Genomic DNA, 17,058 nt, shown 5'->3' with positions numbered 1-17,058 from the left:
ACATGTTGAGAACCACAAAAGATCTCCCACTAATGATGCGACATGTTGTGAGCTTGTAAAGTTATTTCTGCGCGACCCTAAACAGGCTTAAGTGGTTAATTGGACTAACCAATTTAGTTATTATTTACAGAGAAATCGATTCGAATTGTTGTTTCAATGATATAAAATCAAAGAAATATGCTTCATGATTATTCGATACATTAAAAATATGTAAATTAATTAGAGCTGGGACTCGATTAAAAAATTTTATCTAATTAATCAGAGGCTTTGTGATTAATTAATCTAGATTAATCGCATTTTAATCACATATCAATATTCAACCCGAGAACAGCGATTTTTTTTAATGTATTTTGGTATCCCAGTGAATCAACGAATAGTGACTACAGGATACCACTCATTTTCAACATTTTACTGTCATTAATATACCTGTTGTGGAAATAATAATAAAAAGTCACCCCATTCTGTGTTGCCTAGAACTGGAGGTCTGAAAAAAAATTGTAACAGTAACAAGTACATCTCAGTGACATCACAAAGCTGTACTTACTTCATATTGTTACTGTTTTTTGTCAGACCTCCAGTTCTAGGCAACACAAAATGGGGTGACTTTTTATTATTTCCAGTTTTCAGTACTATAGAAAAGCGCCCAGTGAGAAACGTTCCGCGGTGAAAAAAAAGGTGCGATTAATTTATCTGTAGTTAATCGCGATACATTTTTCTGTAGTTAATTAATCTAAATTAATCGCAATTAGTCCCGGCCCTAAAATGAATCAATAGAACAGAACAGAACACACACACACTAAAGAAACGGTAAGAGCAGTACCTGGCTGCTCTGCAGAGTAGAGGTTGTCCTGCAGAAACGGCATGGCCATGACGCCCTCCGTCACCCGGGCTGAACTCAGCTGCTCCTCCGCCTCGAACACCCCGGAGCTGGCGCTGAACTTGAAGAGGCGGGGCGTGTAATTGTACTTCCCTGGATCTGCAACCAGAGATTACATTAAAGCATTAGCCGTTCAAGTGCCACTAATGGCTCATCATTTAGTAGTATCAGATGCGTTGGTGACAAAGAGGCTAGAGCCACTAAAGTGTGATGAATTGTAATTGTTAGATGGAAGCTCTGACACAACTGTCTTCTGCAAGATAGCCGAGCCAAGTCATTCCGGACATGGGCTCTGTGAACGAACGAACGGAATCTCGCGAAAACCGACTGCACGGTTTCAGCCAGAACTGCTATTTTTGGTGGAAGGAGAAGAAAAGAAAGAGACAATAACAATAAAGGACCAAGTCCTTTCAGGACTGCTTGGTCCTTTAAAATGCCCAAACTTATTCTAACCTTGGTTAGCAGCACATGCGTACCTTGAAGCATGCAGTCGTAAGCCTTCTTGTCCTGTTGACCGAGACCCTTCCAGAAGTCTGCCGGCTCAGAGCCCTCGTCCACCTCCTCCACCTTCAGCCTGCTGCTGGCGCTCAGGCCCAGCTCCGAGGGACACCTGGCACAGGCACGCAAAGTATGCACATGTTATTGGAGGTCCATCTGCTGACATGTTAACCCATTCTGACCTGAGATCAGATTCATACGAGGTTTCCGCCGGACACACACTGGTCTGATGAACCCATTCTGACCTGAGATTTTTCAAAAATAGCAGACCTACAAGCTCGTATCGCGCCACTCGGTGGCGCGATATGAGCTTGTAGATCTGCTATTTTTCAATAGCTAAAGCATAACATGATGCTGACACCAAAATGGGTGCCCGTTCAGAATGGGTTAAGTCACCCATCCATATACACACAAACACTGACCCACTTACTCATACGGTACATCCACACATACAGTATCTATTTAGGACTGGGCGATATAAAGATGAGAGGTGGATATCCTCTGAGATTTGAGATATCGTCGTAATGTCGTCATACTGTATGTGGCGTTGGGAAAACCTCCAAATCAAAACACCAAATGCCTTGTTAGGAGCTTTAACCACTCTGCTATGAGGACAAGGAAACAGCCTTCCCCCTGCTGGTCGCTGGAGACATTACATCTAGCAGTGTTCACAGCTTCAAGAAGAGGATGACTAATCCCACAAAGCTTTCATCCAACATTCGCTTTACACATACTGTAACGCCTGACTGAGTAGCTGCAGATCAGTGATAGGCTCTTTGAATGTGTTTTTTCTCATAGCCTGCTTAACCCATTCTGACCTGAGATCAGATTCATACGAGGTTTCCGCCGGACACACACTGGTCTGATGAACCCATTCTGACCTGAGATCAGATTAAAAAAATGTCAGTCGTTCTTCGATTTTTCAAAAAATAGCAGACCTACAAGCTCGTATCGCGCCACTCGGTGGCGCGATATGAGCTTGTAGATCTGCTATTTTTCAATAGGTAAAGCATGACATGATGCTGACACCAAAATGGGTGCCCGGTCAGAATGGGTTAAGCTTAATAATACAATAAAAAGTCGGCTACTGCTGGTTTGAATCACTTAAGCCTATTTCGTACAAAGACAATTTAATTAATAAAAAAGACACATTAAAACCGGGAAAGCTTCTGTGTAATTTTAGATTTTTGCGTTGGCTATTCAAAAATGGCAGATGTACAAGCTCACATTGCGACACTTCCTGCCACGCTGCAAGCTTGCTATTTTTAAACATTTTTTGAAAAACCTTGAAAGTTTAAGAACTACCGATTTAGAATCCGGTCTTAACAAAAAAAAAATATATAGTCACAATATGATCTTCTCGTTCCAACATCTAGACTATAGAGGCATTTCGTCAAAGTAGTTGATTTGTGTCCATATCGCATATATATATATATATATATGCTAAAATCTTCCCCCACCATTACCCGGGTGCTTTACCTCTGAGTGAGCTTCTCCACGGCCCTGTTGGCGACCTGCCTGGCACTGGCGTGGGCCTTACAGCCGTGCCACAGGTACAGCTGGCTCTTGTGGGAGCCGAGCAGCACCAGGCTGGCACGGGACCGTAGGCTGGCACTGTGGCAGTCCACCTCCACCAGAGACGCCTCCACCGCTGCCTCACCGCGGACGCAGAACAATCTCCAGCCTCCTGGAAAAAAGAAGACGCCATTATGGGCAATGATTAGAGGCCTCTGTTCCATTTGCATGCAGCTGTCTGACATGATGGAAGGTTACGATGCCAAGATAAGGTAGATTAACGGCAAACAAGAAGGGATCGCACACCCTATCTCCCTTAAAGTGACCGTTTTATGAAAGCATCCAAACAAGTGAGGTTTCTAGCAATGCTAAAAAGCCACTTTAAGGCAACTACAGTGTGTGATGCATCCCATTTGCCTTTGTTCTCTTTGTGGTTTGGGACCATCCTTCAAAAGGATTTTGGTTGTGCACAACTTCTTTTGATCCCATAAGATGTAGGCGATTCACGCCCCAAAATAATTCCATCTAATTGAAACAATCCACTTGTTCAAGACAGACTCCCAAGGAGAATAATTATTATTGATTTAGGTCGTGAAACTATTATTAAATCCCAGTTCTGTAGTGCAGTGACACAGCTCACAAAGTAAAATCCTCAGTGTTCATTAATCACTTAACCCAAAGGATTATTTTATTCCAATTCTAATTATTTATATATTTTAATTTAACCGGGAACGCCCCTTTTGGTGTCAGCATTACGTTATGCTTTAGCTATTGAAAAATAGCAGATCTACAAGCTCATAGCGCGCCACCGAGTGGCGCGCTACGAGCTTGTAGGTCTGCTATTTTTGAAAAATCGAAGAGCGACTGACACAGAAACATGGCTTTTTCAGAAAACCGTCAGGATGTAGAAGAACATTTTTAGAATCTGATCTCAGGTCAGAATGGGCTAACCTCTGTTGTTGGTGTTGTCCTCTCTACTGCCCTTGTGGAGGACCAGGGCTCCCTGGAAGAGCTGGAGGAAGCACGGCGGTTCCTTCCCTTGACTCACCAACACCTGGACAGCAACACACATGTGGAGAAGGAGACAGGCAAACACCAATTAGCTGCTGACTGACGGATAGAAGCAGTGTATGAGAATGAGACCGATTGGAACTATTGTAAGACCTCTAAGATGTCATAAACCAACACCAACAGAATATTTGACTCACTATGGTATATAGGCACACTCACCTGTGACCCTCTGTGGTTGCCCAATTCCACCGTCATGAGAGCCGACGTTCCCTTCTCGCTGACACTGGACTGGTGGCCCTGCCAGAAGAAACAAGCGCTCCTCTCCCTGCCCGGCGTTCCGACACTTAACTCCCCTGGCTTCTGTCGCTTCCCCACTGAGAGAGAGACCACGGCAACAACAGCAAGAGTAAATCAATCAATCCAATAGCAGATCTACAAGCTCACACTGCATTGCTGTAGCGCAATTCATTAGGTCAAGTTCATCCTGTGGTGCAATCTGTTGCCTGTTTCTAAAAAACACAAACGTGGGATATGAAATATTTCCTTTCCCTTTTTACCTCCTTTACACGATTTCCTGGTTTTCTTTATATAGAAGTGTATATTTGTACGTCTCTAAATGTTCTGAAAATGGTGGACTCTGTTGTAAACAAAGTGTAATGCTTTATCAGTGTGTCGTCCACAGTAACAATCTTTGTATTGAGTTGTGCTTTCATGTGAAATGTACCCATTAATACATATTTCAATCCATCAACTATTTATCAAATTGATACAGATAATCAATCCAATTGGCATTGAATAATCTGTTTAGAGGTGTATCATGTTGTATCATCAGAGATGAAGGATCCTAAATAGGGATGTCAATAACGGATAGTTTCCCAGCCGGTTAGCCGACAGGATTAACCGGGTCATTAACGGATAGTGGTTGATTTCTTTCCTTTTTTTTAATAGGCTACCCCAAATGTAATATGCATGTATAGGCTACATAATTAAAGTAGCCAGAAGTACAACAGAGAACTTTGGGACATTGAGGGGGCAGAAAACCGAGCCCGAGCGCTGTTCATGCAGCCTGGAGTGTGACAAGCTGGGCGGCGCAAATAAGAACAATTTTAGGCATGTGTGCAACATGACAACTGTTTTAAAGTATTGTACAGTTTACTAAAAACGATCTAAAATAAAGGGATTTAAGATCAGAACACGTATTTATTATTATGCAAATTAACCGTTAAAGCTGATAAAAACATCCGGATGTTTCTTAACGGTCGGCTAACCGGTAAACCCCTGACATCCCTAATCCTAAAACAAGGACATGTGCTATTTACTTGACCAAAACTGGACTGATTGCACTTGTTCCACAATATGAGAAGAAATATTTTGAAATGAAATGTTTCTGACAGCCGAGTATGAATCACTTTCAGGATGTCAGTTTGGGTTCAGAAAGCTCAGTGATGGGCATTTATTTACCATCATTCTGCACTTCATTACCCTCCGGTGAACCGCAGGCCCTACTGAGCTGCACGCCGACCCACATAACTCGCACGGGGGACATATCACCCCTCAACTATGTCTTCCAGCCATAGCAGCCCAACCCCATTGCATCCAGCAGCCAAACCCAGTAGTCACTTTGAGTGGCACCGCACACGAAAGCCAGGGGCGAGACTTAACTGGCAACGTATGTCGGACATTACTAAGCCTAACCCTACCCCTAACCTCACAGGGAAGACACGGGTGAGTCTTAACCGGCCATGTATGTCGGACTCTAAATTACATCATCATCGTTTGTGGTTGGCGCGAAAACTGTGGCACAAGCAGGATTCGATACCAGGAGGTGTGGGTTGCGAGTCTAATCATTAGCGAGGCCAGCCGCTGAGATGGGGCATTCGGTCTGTATTAGAATACGACAACGCCAAACTCACGTAAAAAGAAAGAAACTCCGCCAGAAGCCCCGCCCCAAAGGGGAAGGGGTAGGAGGGAGGGAAGGGAGGCATTCCCTCCCCGACCCCCTCCCCTTCCCATATTTCTGGCAGAAGCCCTCGACGGGTGACTTCTCCGCTCTGCACACACGACGACTCACCCACGGTGGTGACGGAGTACGTCCAGCGGATGATGTACGCGTCTCCCTCGTGGAGCTGACCCAGGCTCTCCTGGGCCAGGGCCTCCTCGCCGTGCTCCTTGATGTGCCAGGCGTCCACCTTCACGGTGCTCAGCTCCGCCTGCCGGCCGTCCTCCGTCCGGACCAGTCCGTGGCCTCGCTGGACGTCCACGCCCTCCAGGGCGGTCCGGACGGCCGGCGGCTCGTTGTCCAGCAGGGCCTTGGCGTCGCACGGCCGCAGCTCCAGGTCCAGCGACGGCTGGTGGCTGAGGCTGACTGGACTCTGGGCAGCATGCAGACACAGAGGAGAGAGAGAGAGCGTTCTTTAGACCCAGAATGTCTAAGCCAACTTGACCACGAGTGTAAAATGAACAATTGCAAAGAGTTAGTCGAATGAATCAATGTGATAGATCATTAACCCATTCTGAACGGGAACCCATTTTGGTGTCAGCATCATGTCGTACTTTAGCTATTGAAAAATAGCAGATCTACAAGCTCATAGCGCGCCACCGAGTGGCGCGCTATGAGATTGTACTATGTAGGTCTGCTATTTTTGAAAAATCGAAGAACGACTGACATTTTTTTTAGAATCTGATCTCAGGTCAGAATGGGTTAATCAGACCAGTGTGTGTCCAGTGGAAACCTCGTATGAATCTGATCTCAGGTCAGAATGGGTTAAAAAAAAACGGGAAAAAAACAAACATTAGGGCTATCATTTCTTAAAGCGCAAATAACATGCATTTTAAAACTGCTTTTAATATTTAATAATCATATGGTCTATGTCCCTCAAAGTTATTTCTAATGGTTTGAGCCTCAATCACCACTCTGATATAACCAGGCCTTGGCATTTCTTTCTGGACTTTGAAAGCAGTTTTAGCTGCAGTACCACAATGTCCTGACTCCTGAGGTGGTGGGGGTGCTGATATGCAGATTATTTAATATTTGAGTCAATAATACTGATGCTAGATAAAACCATGCTTGTTTCCATTCCATGCCAGCTTGGAAAATCAACAATGGTGGACATTGTAAACAAAGTGGAAATGCAAATTTGGAACTGAAGACTGAAGAAGAGGAGGAATTATACAAAGTAGGGTGACATTGATGACATCACGATGAGGCCAAAATCAGTCGAGCTGTTCCTGAGAGCAATTTCCATTAAAACACCCATAATGACATGAAGGCCTGATTGTTCAAAATTGGTTATTTGTGGGGATAGAAAACGCATATGGGAGCCCCAGAAACACAAAATAAATTGAAAAAGTTGAATTTTATGTTATAGGTCCTTTAAACAAATTATAAAACAGGGCTTAAAAAAAAAAAGAAAGCATGCTTAGTATTGTGTAAGAGAATTGTGCAGCACCCGTGAGAGCTTTTCTCTCTCCCTTTTTGTCTCCACCAGGCCGAAGGCATGGGGAGAGAGTATGTTTTGCACTCCGTCCGTGTGTCCGTGTGTCCGTCCGTGACAAGCTAATCTCGGCCACCGTTAACCCGGTCGATGCCACATTTTGCACACACACTCCCTGGATGCCAACGATGAACCTCTGCCCCAAAATTTCCAGAACGGCCTGTTATAGCGCCACCAGGAGGCCGCTTTGTGCAAAACAAGTTTTTGCACAGTACACCTACAGATTTTGTCCAAAAATCCCGCAAATCGTTACACAGTATCTCCATAGTCATGTGCTCAAGACGGATGTGTCTGATATTTCATATTCCATCCTAATTGGCTTAACATTGGCTTTCAAATTTTGCAGGATTGGCCTGTTTTGAACAAAAAGCCTCAAATCATGAACGCAGCGTGCATTTTCACGTGAAATCTTTCACGCACTTTCCTACTAGGCTGAGGAATATAGCCCACCCATTTCACATTGCCCTGTTATAGCGCCACCAACAGGTGGATTGTGCATGCGTGCCATCAACACGGATCTGCACCATTTCCCATATTCCATCCTGATTGGCAAAGATTGGAACAAACAAACAAAAAACATGTTTATATTACTCCTAAATATTCCTATCCTCCTGGTGGAGACCTGTGCCCAGAAGGGCACTTTTTCTAGTTTATTTTAATTTGACCCTACCCCTAACCCGGCATCTGCTTATGTCCAGGGACCACCAGTGGTCCTTGAGGGGGTTACGGGTGGTCCCCAGCTAAATGATGGAGAAAGTTGGTAACCAAATGGACCCTTGTCGATCTTTAACTCTTGAGAGTGTAAAATGAAACATCTGCATGACATAATGTACAAGAATTCGACACAAATGCCGAGTACATAATGGGCCTTGATGTGAAATGGGTTGAAAACCACTGCCTTAAGTCGTTTTTCGTTCGCTTTCGTTTACGGGTCGCTACTCCCAGCAGGTCCCTGACTTTTTCCTCCCCTCTGCAAACACTTTACATACCGTACATGCAATTAACGCTTAATTAATGTATGTAGTTAATGATGCATTAATGATAAACTCATACATTAATTTATCATGAACTCATCTGTAATTCAGAGTCGTCACCATTACTTTATGGTGAACTTAACCCATTCTGACCGGGCACCCATTTTGGTGTCGGCATCATGTTATGCTTTAGCTATTTAAAAATAGCAGACCTACAAGCTCGTATCGCGCCACCGAGTGGCGCGATACGAGCTTGTAGGTCTGCTATTTTTTGAAAAATCGAAGAACGACTGACATTTTTTAGAATCTGATCTCAGGTCAGAATGGGTTCATCAGACCAGTGTGTGTCCAGTCGGAAACCTCGTATGAATCTGATCTCAGGTCAGAATGGGTTAACCAAGTGTGATCCTCAGTCATTCCACAGTTCCACCTCTATGCCCAGAAGTGCTCATAGGCAGGTAGGAGTAACGAAGAGGATTGGTCTCTGAACGACCCTCCTTAATGATGACCATGACTTAATGATGAGTTCATGATAAATTAATCATGACTTAATGTACGAGTTCATCATTAATTCATCATGAATTTGCCCCCCCTCAAGTACGGCATTAGCCTCTGTGTCTGTAACTACTGTGCTGCCACTGGCGACTGACTTTGCCATGGCGTACAGTTCAGGATCAATCAGGATCTATACAGCAGCTGAAACCTCATTATCAGTGTGTAATTAAATATCCAAAGAAGGAAAATAATTAAATGAATCCATTTTGGGGCGGTAACCCCTTTTGGTGTTAGCATTATGTTATGCTTTAGGTATTGAAAAATAGCAGATCTACGAGCTTGTAGGTCTGCTATTTTTGAAAAAGCGAAGAACGACTGACATAGCAAACATAGCTTTTTCAAGAAAACTGTCATATTCAAAACAGACATTTTTAGAATCTGATCTCAGGTCAAAATGGGCTAAACTAAATGGTGGGTCCATTTCTCTCTCCTCTCTGCGGGAGTTCATATATAGGGTTGAGGATTTTAACGAGTACCTTCACTTCCTCAGCCAGGGCCATCTCCTCCTTCTTCCTCTCAGCCCAGTCCAGGAACTTCTCTCTGAACAGCGCCGTCTCATTGTGCTCAGACAGCCTGCCAAACAGAGCCCAGCTGGGACGACCCTCCCCCTGCCTGAAGATATAGCACGCACACACACCACACACACACACACACACACACACACACACACACACACACACACACACACACATATATGATGAATTCCTGTTCTGTTCTTTAGCTACATAGAAGTGTCTATTTGTATGTCTCTAAATGTTTTGATGAATTGAACAATGTGGACCCTGTTGTAAACAAGTGTAATGCTTAATTGGGTCGTCCACTCACAGTTGGCAGTCTTTTGTATTGAGTTTGTGCTTAAAATGTACTGTAAATTCTACAAACTGTTAATAAATATTTCAATCAATCAATCAATCAAACACACAGTCATCTTTGTGAGGACACCAAAAGCAATTTTCATTCAGATAAATAAATACTAGTCCAACTTGATCCTAACCTCAACCACAACAACCCAACTCCAACCTCACTGTAACCTCTTAACCATATTTTCTTAGGGTTAGTCCTGAGAAATAACCCGAGCCCTTTTCCCCGACCCCATGAGGACCAGAAGAATGTGAGAGCTGTAATGACGAACTATTCCCACTAGAGGCCAGCAAATGAACACTTAATAAAAAAAAACTAGATCAGATGCACATTTCTATAGATTTCCATAGAGTGTCATACAGTAGATTCTATAAGCAGAAGAAGCACAGCACACACCACTCCGTAAAATGTATAGCCTAGCCGCACGGTCGTACAGCTGCCAATGCCAGACGTTTAATGTGGACACCGAGAATTAAACCAACATTCTTCAGGGTATGAAGAAGGCAATTGGTTTCATTCTGTCCACATTAAATGTCTGGCAACGGCATTGGTATCCAAAACACTATGAGCGCAAAACACTTTAGAGCACAAACAGTGTCATTATTCAATTAAACACATAACAAAGTATAGGCAAATATTTTGTAATTATTATTCAATTATAAAAAATATATATATATATATATATATAATTAAAAACTAGGGCCGGGACTAATTGCGATTAATTTAGATTAATTAACTACAGAAAAATGTATCGCGATTAACTACAGATAAATTAATCGCACCTTTTTTTTCACCGCGGAACGTTTCTCACTGGGCACTTTTCTATAGTACTGAAAACTGGAAATAAGAAAAAGTCACCCCATTTTGTGTTGCCTAGAACTGGAGGTCTGACAAAAAACAGTAACAATATGAAGTAAGTACAGCTTTGTGATGTCACTGAGATGTACTTGTTACTGTTACTAAAATAATTTCAGACCTCCAGTTCTAGGCAACACAGAATGGGGTGACTTTTTATTATTATTTCCACAACAGGTATATTAATGACAGTAAAATGTTGAAAATGAGTGGTATCCTGTAGTCACTATTCGTTGATTCACTGGGATACCAAAAAACATAAAAGAAAAGGTTTCTCGCTGTTCTCGGGTTGAATATTGATATGCGATTAAAATGCGATTAATCTAGATTAATTAATCGCAAAGCCTCTGATTAATTAGATTAATTTTTTTAATCGAGTCCCAGCTCTATTAAAAACATAAATAGCAAAAACAAAAGCCCATCTACAAGCTCACAGTGCATCACATAAGCTTGTAGATTGGCGACTCTCACTATTCTTCGTACAATAAAGTACGCAGGCCTTAAGCGGGCACTACAGACACAGTTATGTCCTGCCCCCGTAGAGAGCGGGCATTCTTTGGGACTCACCGCGGGACGTCGTCGTTGGTGACCGAGGCGTCCAGGGGGTTGACCCTGCAGTCGCTGTAGTCGTAGCTGCCGCCGTACAGCTGCTTGCCCAGCTTGACCGCCACCTTCCTGTCACTCAGGGGCACGTCTTTCCCGTGCCACACGTACACCTCGCCGCCGAAGTCAAACACCAGCACCTGGGGAGGGGAGGGGGGAGCGGTTTCGTTGACTAAAACTATGACGGAAAAAGTCTGTCGACTATCTTTTTCGCTGATGAAAATTAAATGGAAACTAAATGAAAACTAAGCTACGATGCCTAAAGTATAGAGACCCAGTTTTATGTGGGGTGCATACTTAGTTTAGACTAGTCATTGGTTATAGACATGGGTTAAGGTTAGGTTTAGGTGTGCTGCCCCGTGGGAGGTTAGGTTTAGGGTGAGGGTTTGAGATAGGTTGTAGTTGTAGGACTGATAACTGGTCTAACCCAAATGACTAGTCTAAACTAAGTACTGCACCCGTTTTATGTTGGTTGCATTAATTGCATTCTGAAAATAGCAGATCTACAAGCTCACGTGTTGTGAGCTGTTAACCACACCACCACCGTGTGTCCAAATGGGAATTTGGTTCCATTTGTACTCTCTCAGAGCTAAATAAGCACTGGGGTATAGATGGTATCTGTGGCCTAATTGCCTGGCCAAACTGGGGGGTTTCTAGAAGAAGAACAAAAAGAAGTGGAGGCGTAGTTAGAGGCGTTACCTCTTTGGAGTTGAGCAAGGAGACACTGGGAATGGCGGCCCAGGCGTCCTGGTGAGGGACCAGCTTGTCTCCCAGGAGTCTGTAGACGCCGATGGAGTCCAACACCCCGCTCTCATAAAGCTCGTCCTCGTCTGGCTCCCCGGCCCCTGATATACACAGAGGTTAAAACATTCAGACCTGAGATCAGATTCATACCAGGTTTCCCCTGGACACACACTGGTCTGATCAACCCATTCTGACCTGAGATCAGATTCTAGAAATATCAGTCGTTCTTCGATTAAAAAAAAAATAGCAGACCTACAAGCTTGTATCGCGCCACTCGGTGGCGCGATATGAGCTTGTAGATCTGCTATTTTTAAATAGCTAAAGCATAACATGATGCCGACACCAAAATGGGTGCCCGGTCAGAATGGGTTAAACCATGTAAAGGTAATGTACAGGATATTCATAAAACAAAACCCTTTTGTTTTAGATAGTAATCATCAGTAACATGGGTCTGGGCGGGCTCTCCAGCTCGGGTACAGGCTTTAGTTTCCGACATATTGGTCCCCGACTGTCATTAGACCGACAAACCTACCACAAGCCCTAACCTAACCATAACCGCAAGCACAGGGGAGAAGCGCATGTCCGACCGCTGTTTCCGCATTGTCGGACCTTTGGTGTGTCGGATCTGCGTGTGCAACCCTCCAGCTTTCAGTGGGGATGTTCAGCCAATCAGGAGAGAATGTCTATTTATCAGTATAGATGTTATAGTGTTCCAGTTCCAACATTGTCCGCTCATTTCTTTGCATCACCGCAAAGAAGTGAGTCATTTCACGTCTCTGCTGCTGCATTATTTCTCTCTCCTGATTGGATAGAATTGGTGTCCCGATCGGAAAAAAATGCATTTTATGTTTACTAAAAAGAGCTGGAGAGATGGAGACTAGAGACCCATGTAACTGAACAAACACTCACAACAATGATTGCTATCACAAAATAGAGCGTTTTAGCACTTATGTTAACCAACAACAAAATCACGTACTGCGCCTATAGAAATGAGAAAGGAGGAATAATCAGACAAGAGGGACTTTAACCCATTCTGACCTGAGATCAGATTCATACGAGGTTTCCGCCGGACACACACTGGTCCTGATGAACCCATTCTGACCTGAGATCAGATTCTAAAAATGTCAGTCGTTCTTCGATTTTTACAAAAATAGCAGACCTACAAGCTCGTATCGCGCCACTCGGTGGCTAGAGGGGCCGCTAACGAGTGAGATAATTGTTCTATACGTTCTATGGGTCTGTGTCTGTTTATAGCGTTATATGTGCCATATACTATGAGAGGTTCTTTGGGTGGTCCATATGTGTTTAAGTGATGATGCGATCCACATATGGTGTGTGACATGGGCTACACCCGCACACCACTCTATGGCAATATATCTGTCAAATTGTGTGGATTCCAATAACCTGAACTGTGTGTGTGTGTGTGTGTGTGTGTGTGTGTGTGTGTGAGTGTTCATTCGTGCGCGAGACATTTTTCTACACCTACAGTACCATCTACGCCAGCTATCATAAATGCAGATATCCTGGCTTAACGTATTGACATTTCTCAGTCAAACCTCAAAGAATAATATTCTGCAAACACAGCGCGTTGGTATTCCACTGGAATACTACGTAGCCTTGGAATCCATTGGAATTAACCCATTCTGACCGGGCACCCATTTTGGTGTCGGCATCATGTTATGCTTTAGCTATTTAAAAATAGCAGATCTACAAGCTCATATCGCGCCACCGAGTGGCGCGATACGAGCTTGTAGGTCTGCAATTTTTGAAAAATCGAAGAGCGACTGACATTTTTAGAATCTGATCTCAGGTCAGAATGGGTTAATCAGACCAGTGTGTGTCCGGTGGAAACCTCGTGTGAATCTGATCTCAGGTCAGAATGGGTTAAAACAAAAAGATAATAAATAGAAGGCTCCGATTCAAAACAACAGACATGAATGTGTCAGTAGTACCGCTGTACTGGGTCTTTCCTCCCAGCAGAGTCCAGAACTCTTTGGCCCATCGGCTGTCTGTGTTGATGCCCTCTTCCAGGACGGTCACCTGGGGTGCTTTGCAGCCCATGTCCCTCTTCGCCTGCACAAATGATGCCATCTCTGACGCCTGGAGACAGAGACACAGACACAGACAGAGACACAGACACAGACACAGACACAGACACACACACACAGCATGAACTTTGATCCCAGATATTGTTGGCCTTTTTTATGATAACACTTCTGATTAAAAAAAAGAGGTCCTTACACACAAGGGGCTTTTCGAGTGTGTGTGCAAATGCAAATGTATCTTTTCAAACCGAGTGATCTTGTGTCAAGATACATCACACACACACCGCCCCCCCTCCCCCAGTGTGCATAGACGGTTAGGGTGAAAAAACGCACCTTGGCTTTCTCGATGACGTTGGCAAACTCGCCGCTCCACATGAAGCACTGTTTGGGAGTGATGAGCAGGAAGCAGTCGCCGCTGTTGAGAGAGTGGGCCGTGGGCTCCACCAGCCGCACCTGGACGTGCCTTCGACCTGCACGCCACACAGACACACACACACACACACACACACACACACACACCGTGAGAACACAGCTACACTCTTCAGTGATCCACATGTCCACAGGCGTTGACAAATATCATTAGTCAGAATAGTCACAGATAGGGAATTGCCAAGAAAAGGCCCTGGGAAATATTTTGAAACGAACACATGCAAAAAAAAAGTATATCAAGCCTTTAAGCCGAGTACATGCTCCTTCCAACGTCCGGAAAGGGGAAGGAGCGTGAGATTTTTTTAATTTACCATGGTGATGTTTGCTGAGAACTAATTATCTTTTTTCAGGAACGCCCTGCTTCTGAGACTGAGGGCTCAGTGCCTTGCTCAAGGGCACTTCAGTATGTACTGATTGATTGAATACTCAATACTCAAGGTCGAAAAGGATTTACACAAGAAGGTCCTTGCAGACTCGTTTCCATTGAGGTCCTACCTAAAGCATGTATTGGCCTTTTAGAAGCCCAGTTTTCTCAGTTACTGACTTCATCATTGATACCATCATACATAATGTCCACTCTCTCTCTCTCTCTCTGACCTTTGATGCGGATGAGCATGAGCTTGTTGAAGGGCAGGGTGCTGTTGTTGGTCACGACTTCAGTGGACTTCACGCTGCGCAGGTTCACCTTGCGGAAGTTCTCCTTGCTGGCCAGGCCGGCCAAGGCCACGTCGGCTAAGTTGGACTTGGAGTGCTTTGCCACTGCATAAGATAGAAGACAGAGTCGTTGTTAACCCATTCTGACCTGAGATCAGATTCATACGAGGTTTCCGCTGGACACACACTGGTCTGATTAACCCATTCTGACCTGAGATCAGATTAAAAAAATGTCAGTCGTTCTTCGATTTTTCAAAAAATAGCAGACCTACAAGCTCGTATCGCGCCACTCGGTGGCGCGATATGAGCTTGTAGATCTGCTATTTTTCAATAGCTAAAGCATAACATGATGCTGACACCAAAATGGGTGCCCGGTCAGAATGGGATAAACACCATAGTGCTCTGACTTATAAGCCCTTTCTTTTGGGGTCATTCGTAGAATTGTGTTTGTCGCTACAGCTAACAATGTAAGATTCTACTGTGAGAAAGTATGAGAGAGCAAGCATATAAATAAGCCTAGTACTGCAGATAAGGAGTGAAAGGGAAGTGGTTTTAATTTCTTCTTTCATGTGAGTAATTTCTAGTTGTCATTTCCTGTTGTTGTAAGCCTCTGCGGTGCCACTCAGGTCAGAATGTCTTTTCGACGCAGCGAGAACCGAGTCAAAAAGGAATAATTACGTATCCGTCATACACCAGATTAAATTCGGAGAAAAGACTTTGTCGAGTGCATATTCATTCCTCTCAATGATCATACGTCTTTGCCAGATAACGGCAGGCTATTGCCAAGATTTCTGGAGCCTGCGTCAGTCGAATGGTTCTTCGGGACGGTGGCTCGAAACCTAAGGTCACACGAAATCCAAGGTCACATGACAACGTTCAAAAAGAAAGCTAAGCAATGTAACTCTTCTCCCTTCTTCTGGCTGTGGAATGCACTTCCAAGTTCCCATTGCAATCAGAACTGCAGACTCACTCCCTAACTTAGATAGCATTTTATGTAGACATAGCACTCTATAGCAGGGTTCCCCCAATTCATTTTCCTCAAGGGCCATATTTTGACTACGGTACCAGGCTGGGGGCTGGGAGTCGGCACGCGCGAGGTCGAGGTCTTGCCCTGAAATTAATGTTCAGGGCAAGACCCCATTTGAAAAGGACCCCCAGTTTGACATGCAGAGGCTACTGACCCCAATTTAATGCCATTTATATCTGGGACCCCCCCCCAAAAAAAAAAAAAAAAAGATAATTATTTTTTTCAAAATTCTTCCGTGGGCCACAAGGGGGCGCTCCGCGGGCCGCAGATGGCGCGCAGGCCGCTAATTGGGGAACCCTGCTCTATAGTATATATGCATACTTGCATAGTTTCATTCATATTATATTCCACCGTTAGGTTCTTTAGCTTACGTACGATTCATGATGACGTTTTGATGTATACGATGTATTACCATGTTTTTGTTACTGTGAATCGCTCTGGATTAACCCATTCTGACCGGGCACCCATTATGGTGTCAGCATCATGTTATGCTTTAGCTATATAAAAATAGCAGATCTACAAGCTCGTATCGCGCCACCGAGTGGCGCGATACGAGCTTGTAGGTCTGCTATTTTTGAAAAATCGAAGAGCGACTGACATTTTTAGAATCTGATCTCAGGTCAGAATGGGTTCATCAGACCAGTGTGTGTGTCCGGCGGAAACCTCGTATGAATCTGATCTCAGGTCAGAATGGGTTAAGAGCGTCAGGTCACGCGAGGAGGAAGTACTTACTCCTCTCCACTTGTATCCTCTTGGTCTCCAGGCTGGCCACGTTGAGCCTCTGCTCGGTGTAGACCTGGCGGATGTCGTTGCGGGCGGCCAAGGCCCTCAGGGGGTTCCTGGAGCCCTGGTTCCTCCTGGCCGGACGCACAGCTCGCTTGTGCTCCGTCACAGCGGAGGTCAGCCTGTTTCAATT

The 17,058-nt window shown here is 44.3% G+C and overlaps 1 protein-coding gene across 1 annotated transcript in view; it reads right to left on the bottom strand.

Moving 5' to 3' along the window:
• Window positions 1–17,058, bottom strand: part of svild (supervillin d) — a 96,584-nt gene that overhangs the window by 5,227 nt on the left and 74,299 nt on the right. The window contains exons 19-31 of the mRNA XM_083787412.1: window positions 16,875–17,047; window positions 15,059–15,220; window positions 14,366–14,502; window positions 13,940–14,087; window positions 11,943–12,088; window positions 11,208–11,383; window positions 9,401–9,536; window positions 5,973–6,273; window positions 4,121–4,275; window positions 3,842–3,944; window positions 2,855–3,062; window positions 1,354–1,487; window positions 821–976 (exon numbers count right to left, since the gene is read on the bottom strand). Coding sequence (XP_083643538.1) covers window positions 821–976; window positions 1,354–1,487; window positions 2,855–3,062; window positions 3,842–3,944; window positions 4,121–4,275; window positions 5,973–6,273; window positions 9,401–9,536; window positions 11,208–11,383; window positions 11,943–12,088; window positions 13,940–14,087; window positions 14,366–14,502; window positions 15,059–15,220; window positions 16,875–17,047 — 2,135 coding nt within the window. The remainder of the gene's footprint in view (window positions 1–820; window positions 977–1,353; window positions 1,488–2,854; window positions 3,063–3,841; window positions 3,945–4,120; window positions 4,276–5,972; window positions 6,274–9,400; window positions 9,537–11,207; window positions 11,384–11,942; window positions 12,089–13,939; window positions 14,088–14,365; window positions 14,503–15,058; window positions 15,221–16,874; window positions 17,048–17,058) is intronic.

This window comes from Protomyctophum parallelum, assembly GCF_964188405.1.
Source record: "Protomyctophum parallelum genome assembly, chromosome: 17".
In the NCBI taxonomy this organism is placed as follows: Eukaryota; Metazoa; Chordata; class Actinopteri; order Myctophiformes; family Myctophidae; genus Protomyctophum; species Protomyctophum parallelum.
The sequence above is the reverse complement of the archived record's forward strand: the minus strand, read 5'-3'. Positions and strand labels throughout refer to the sequence as shown.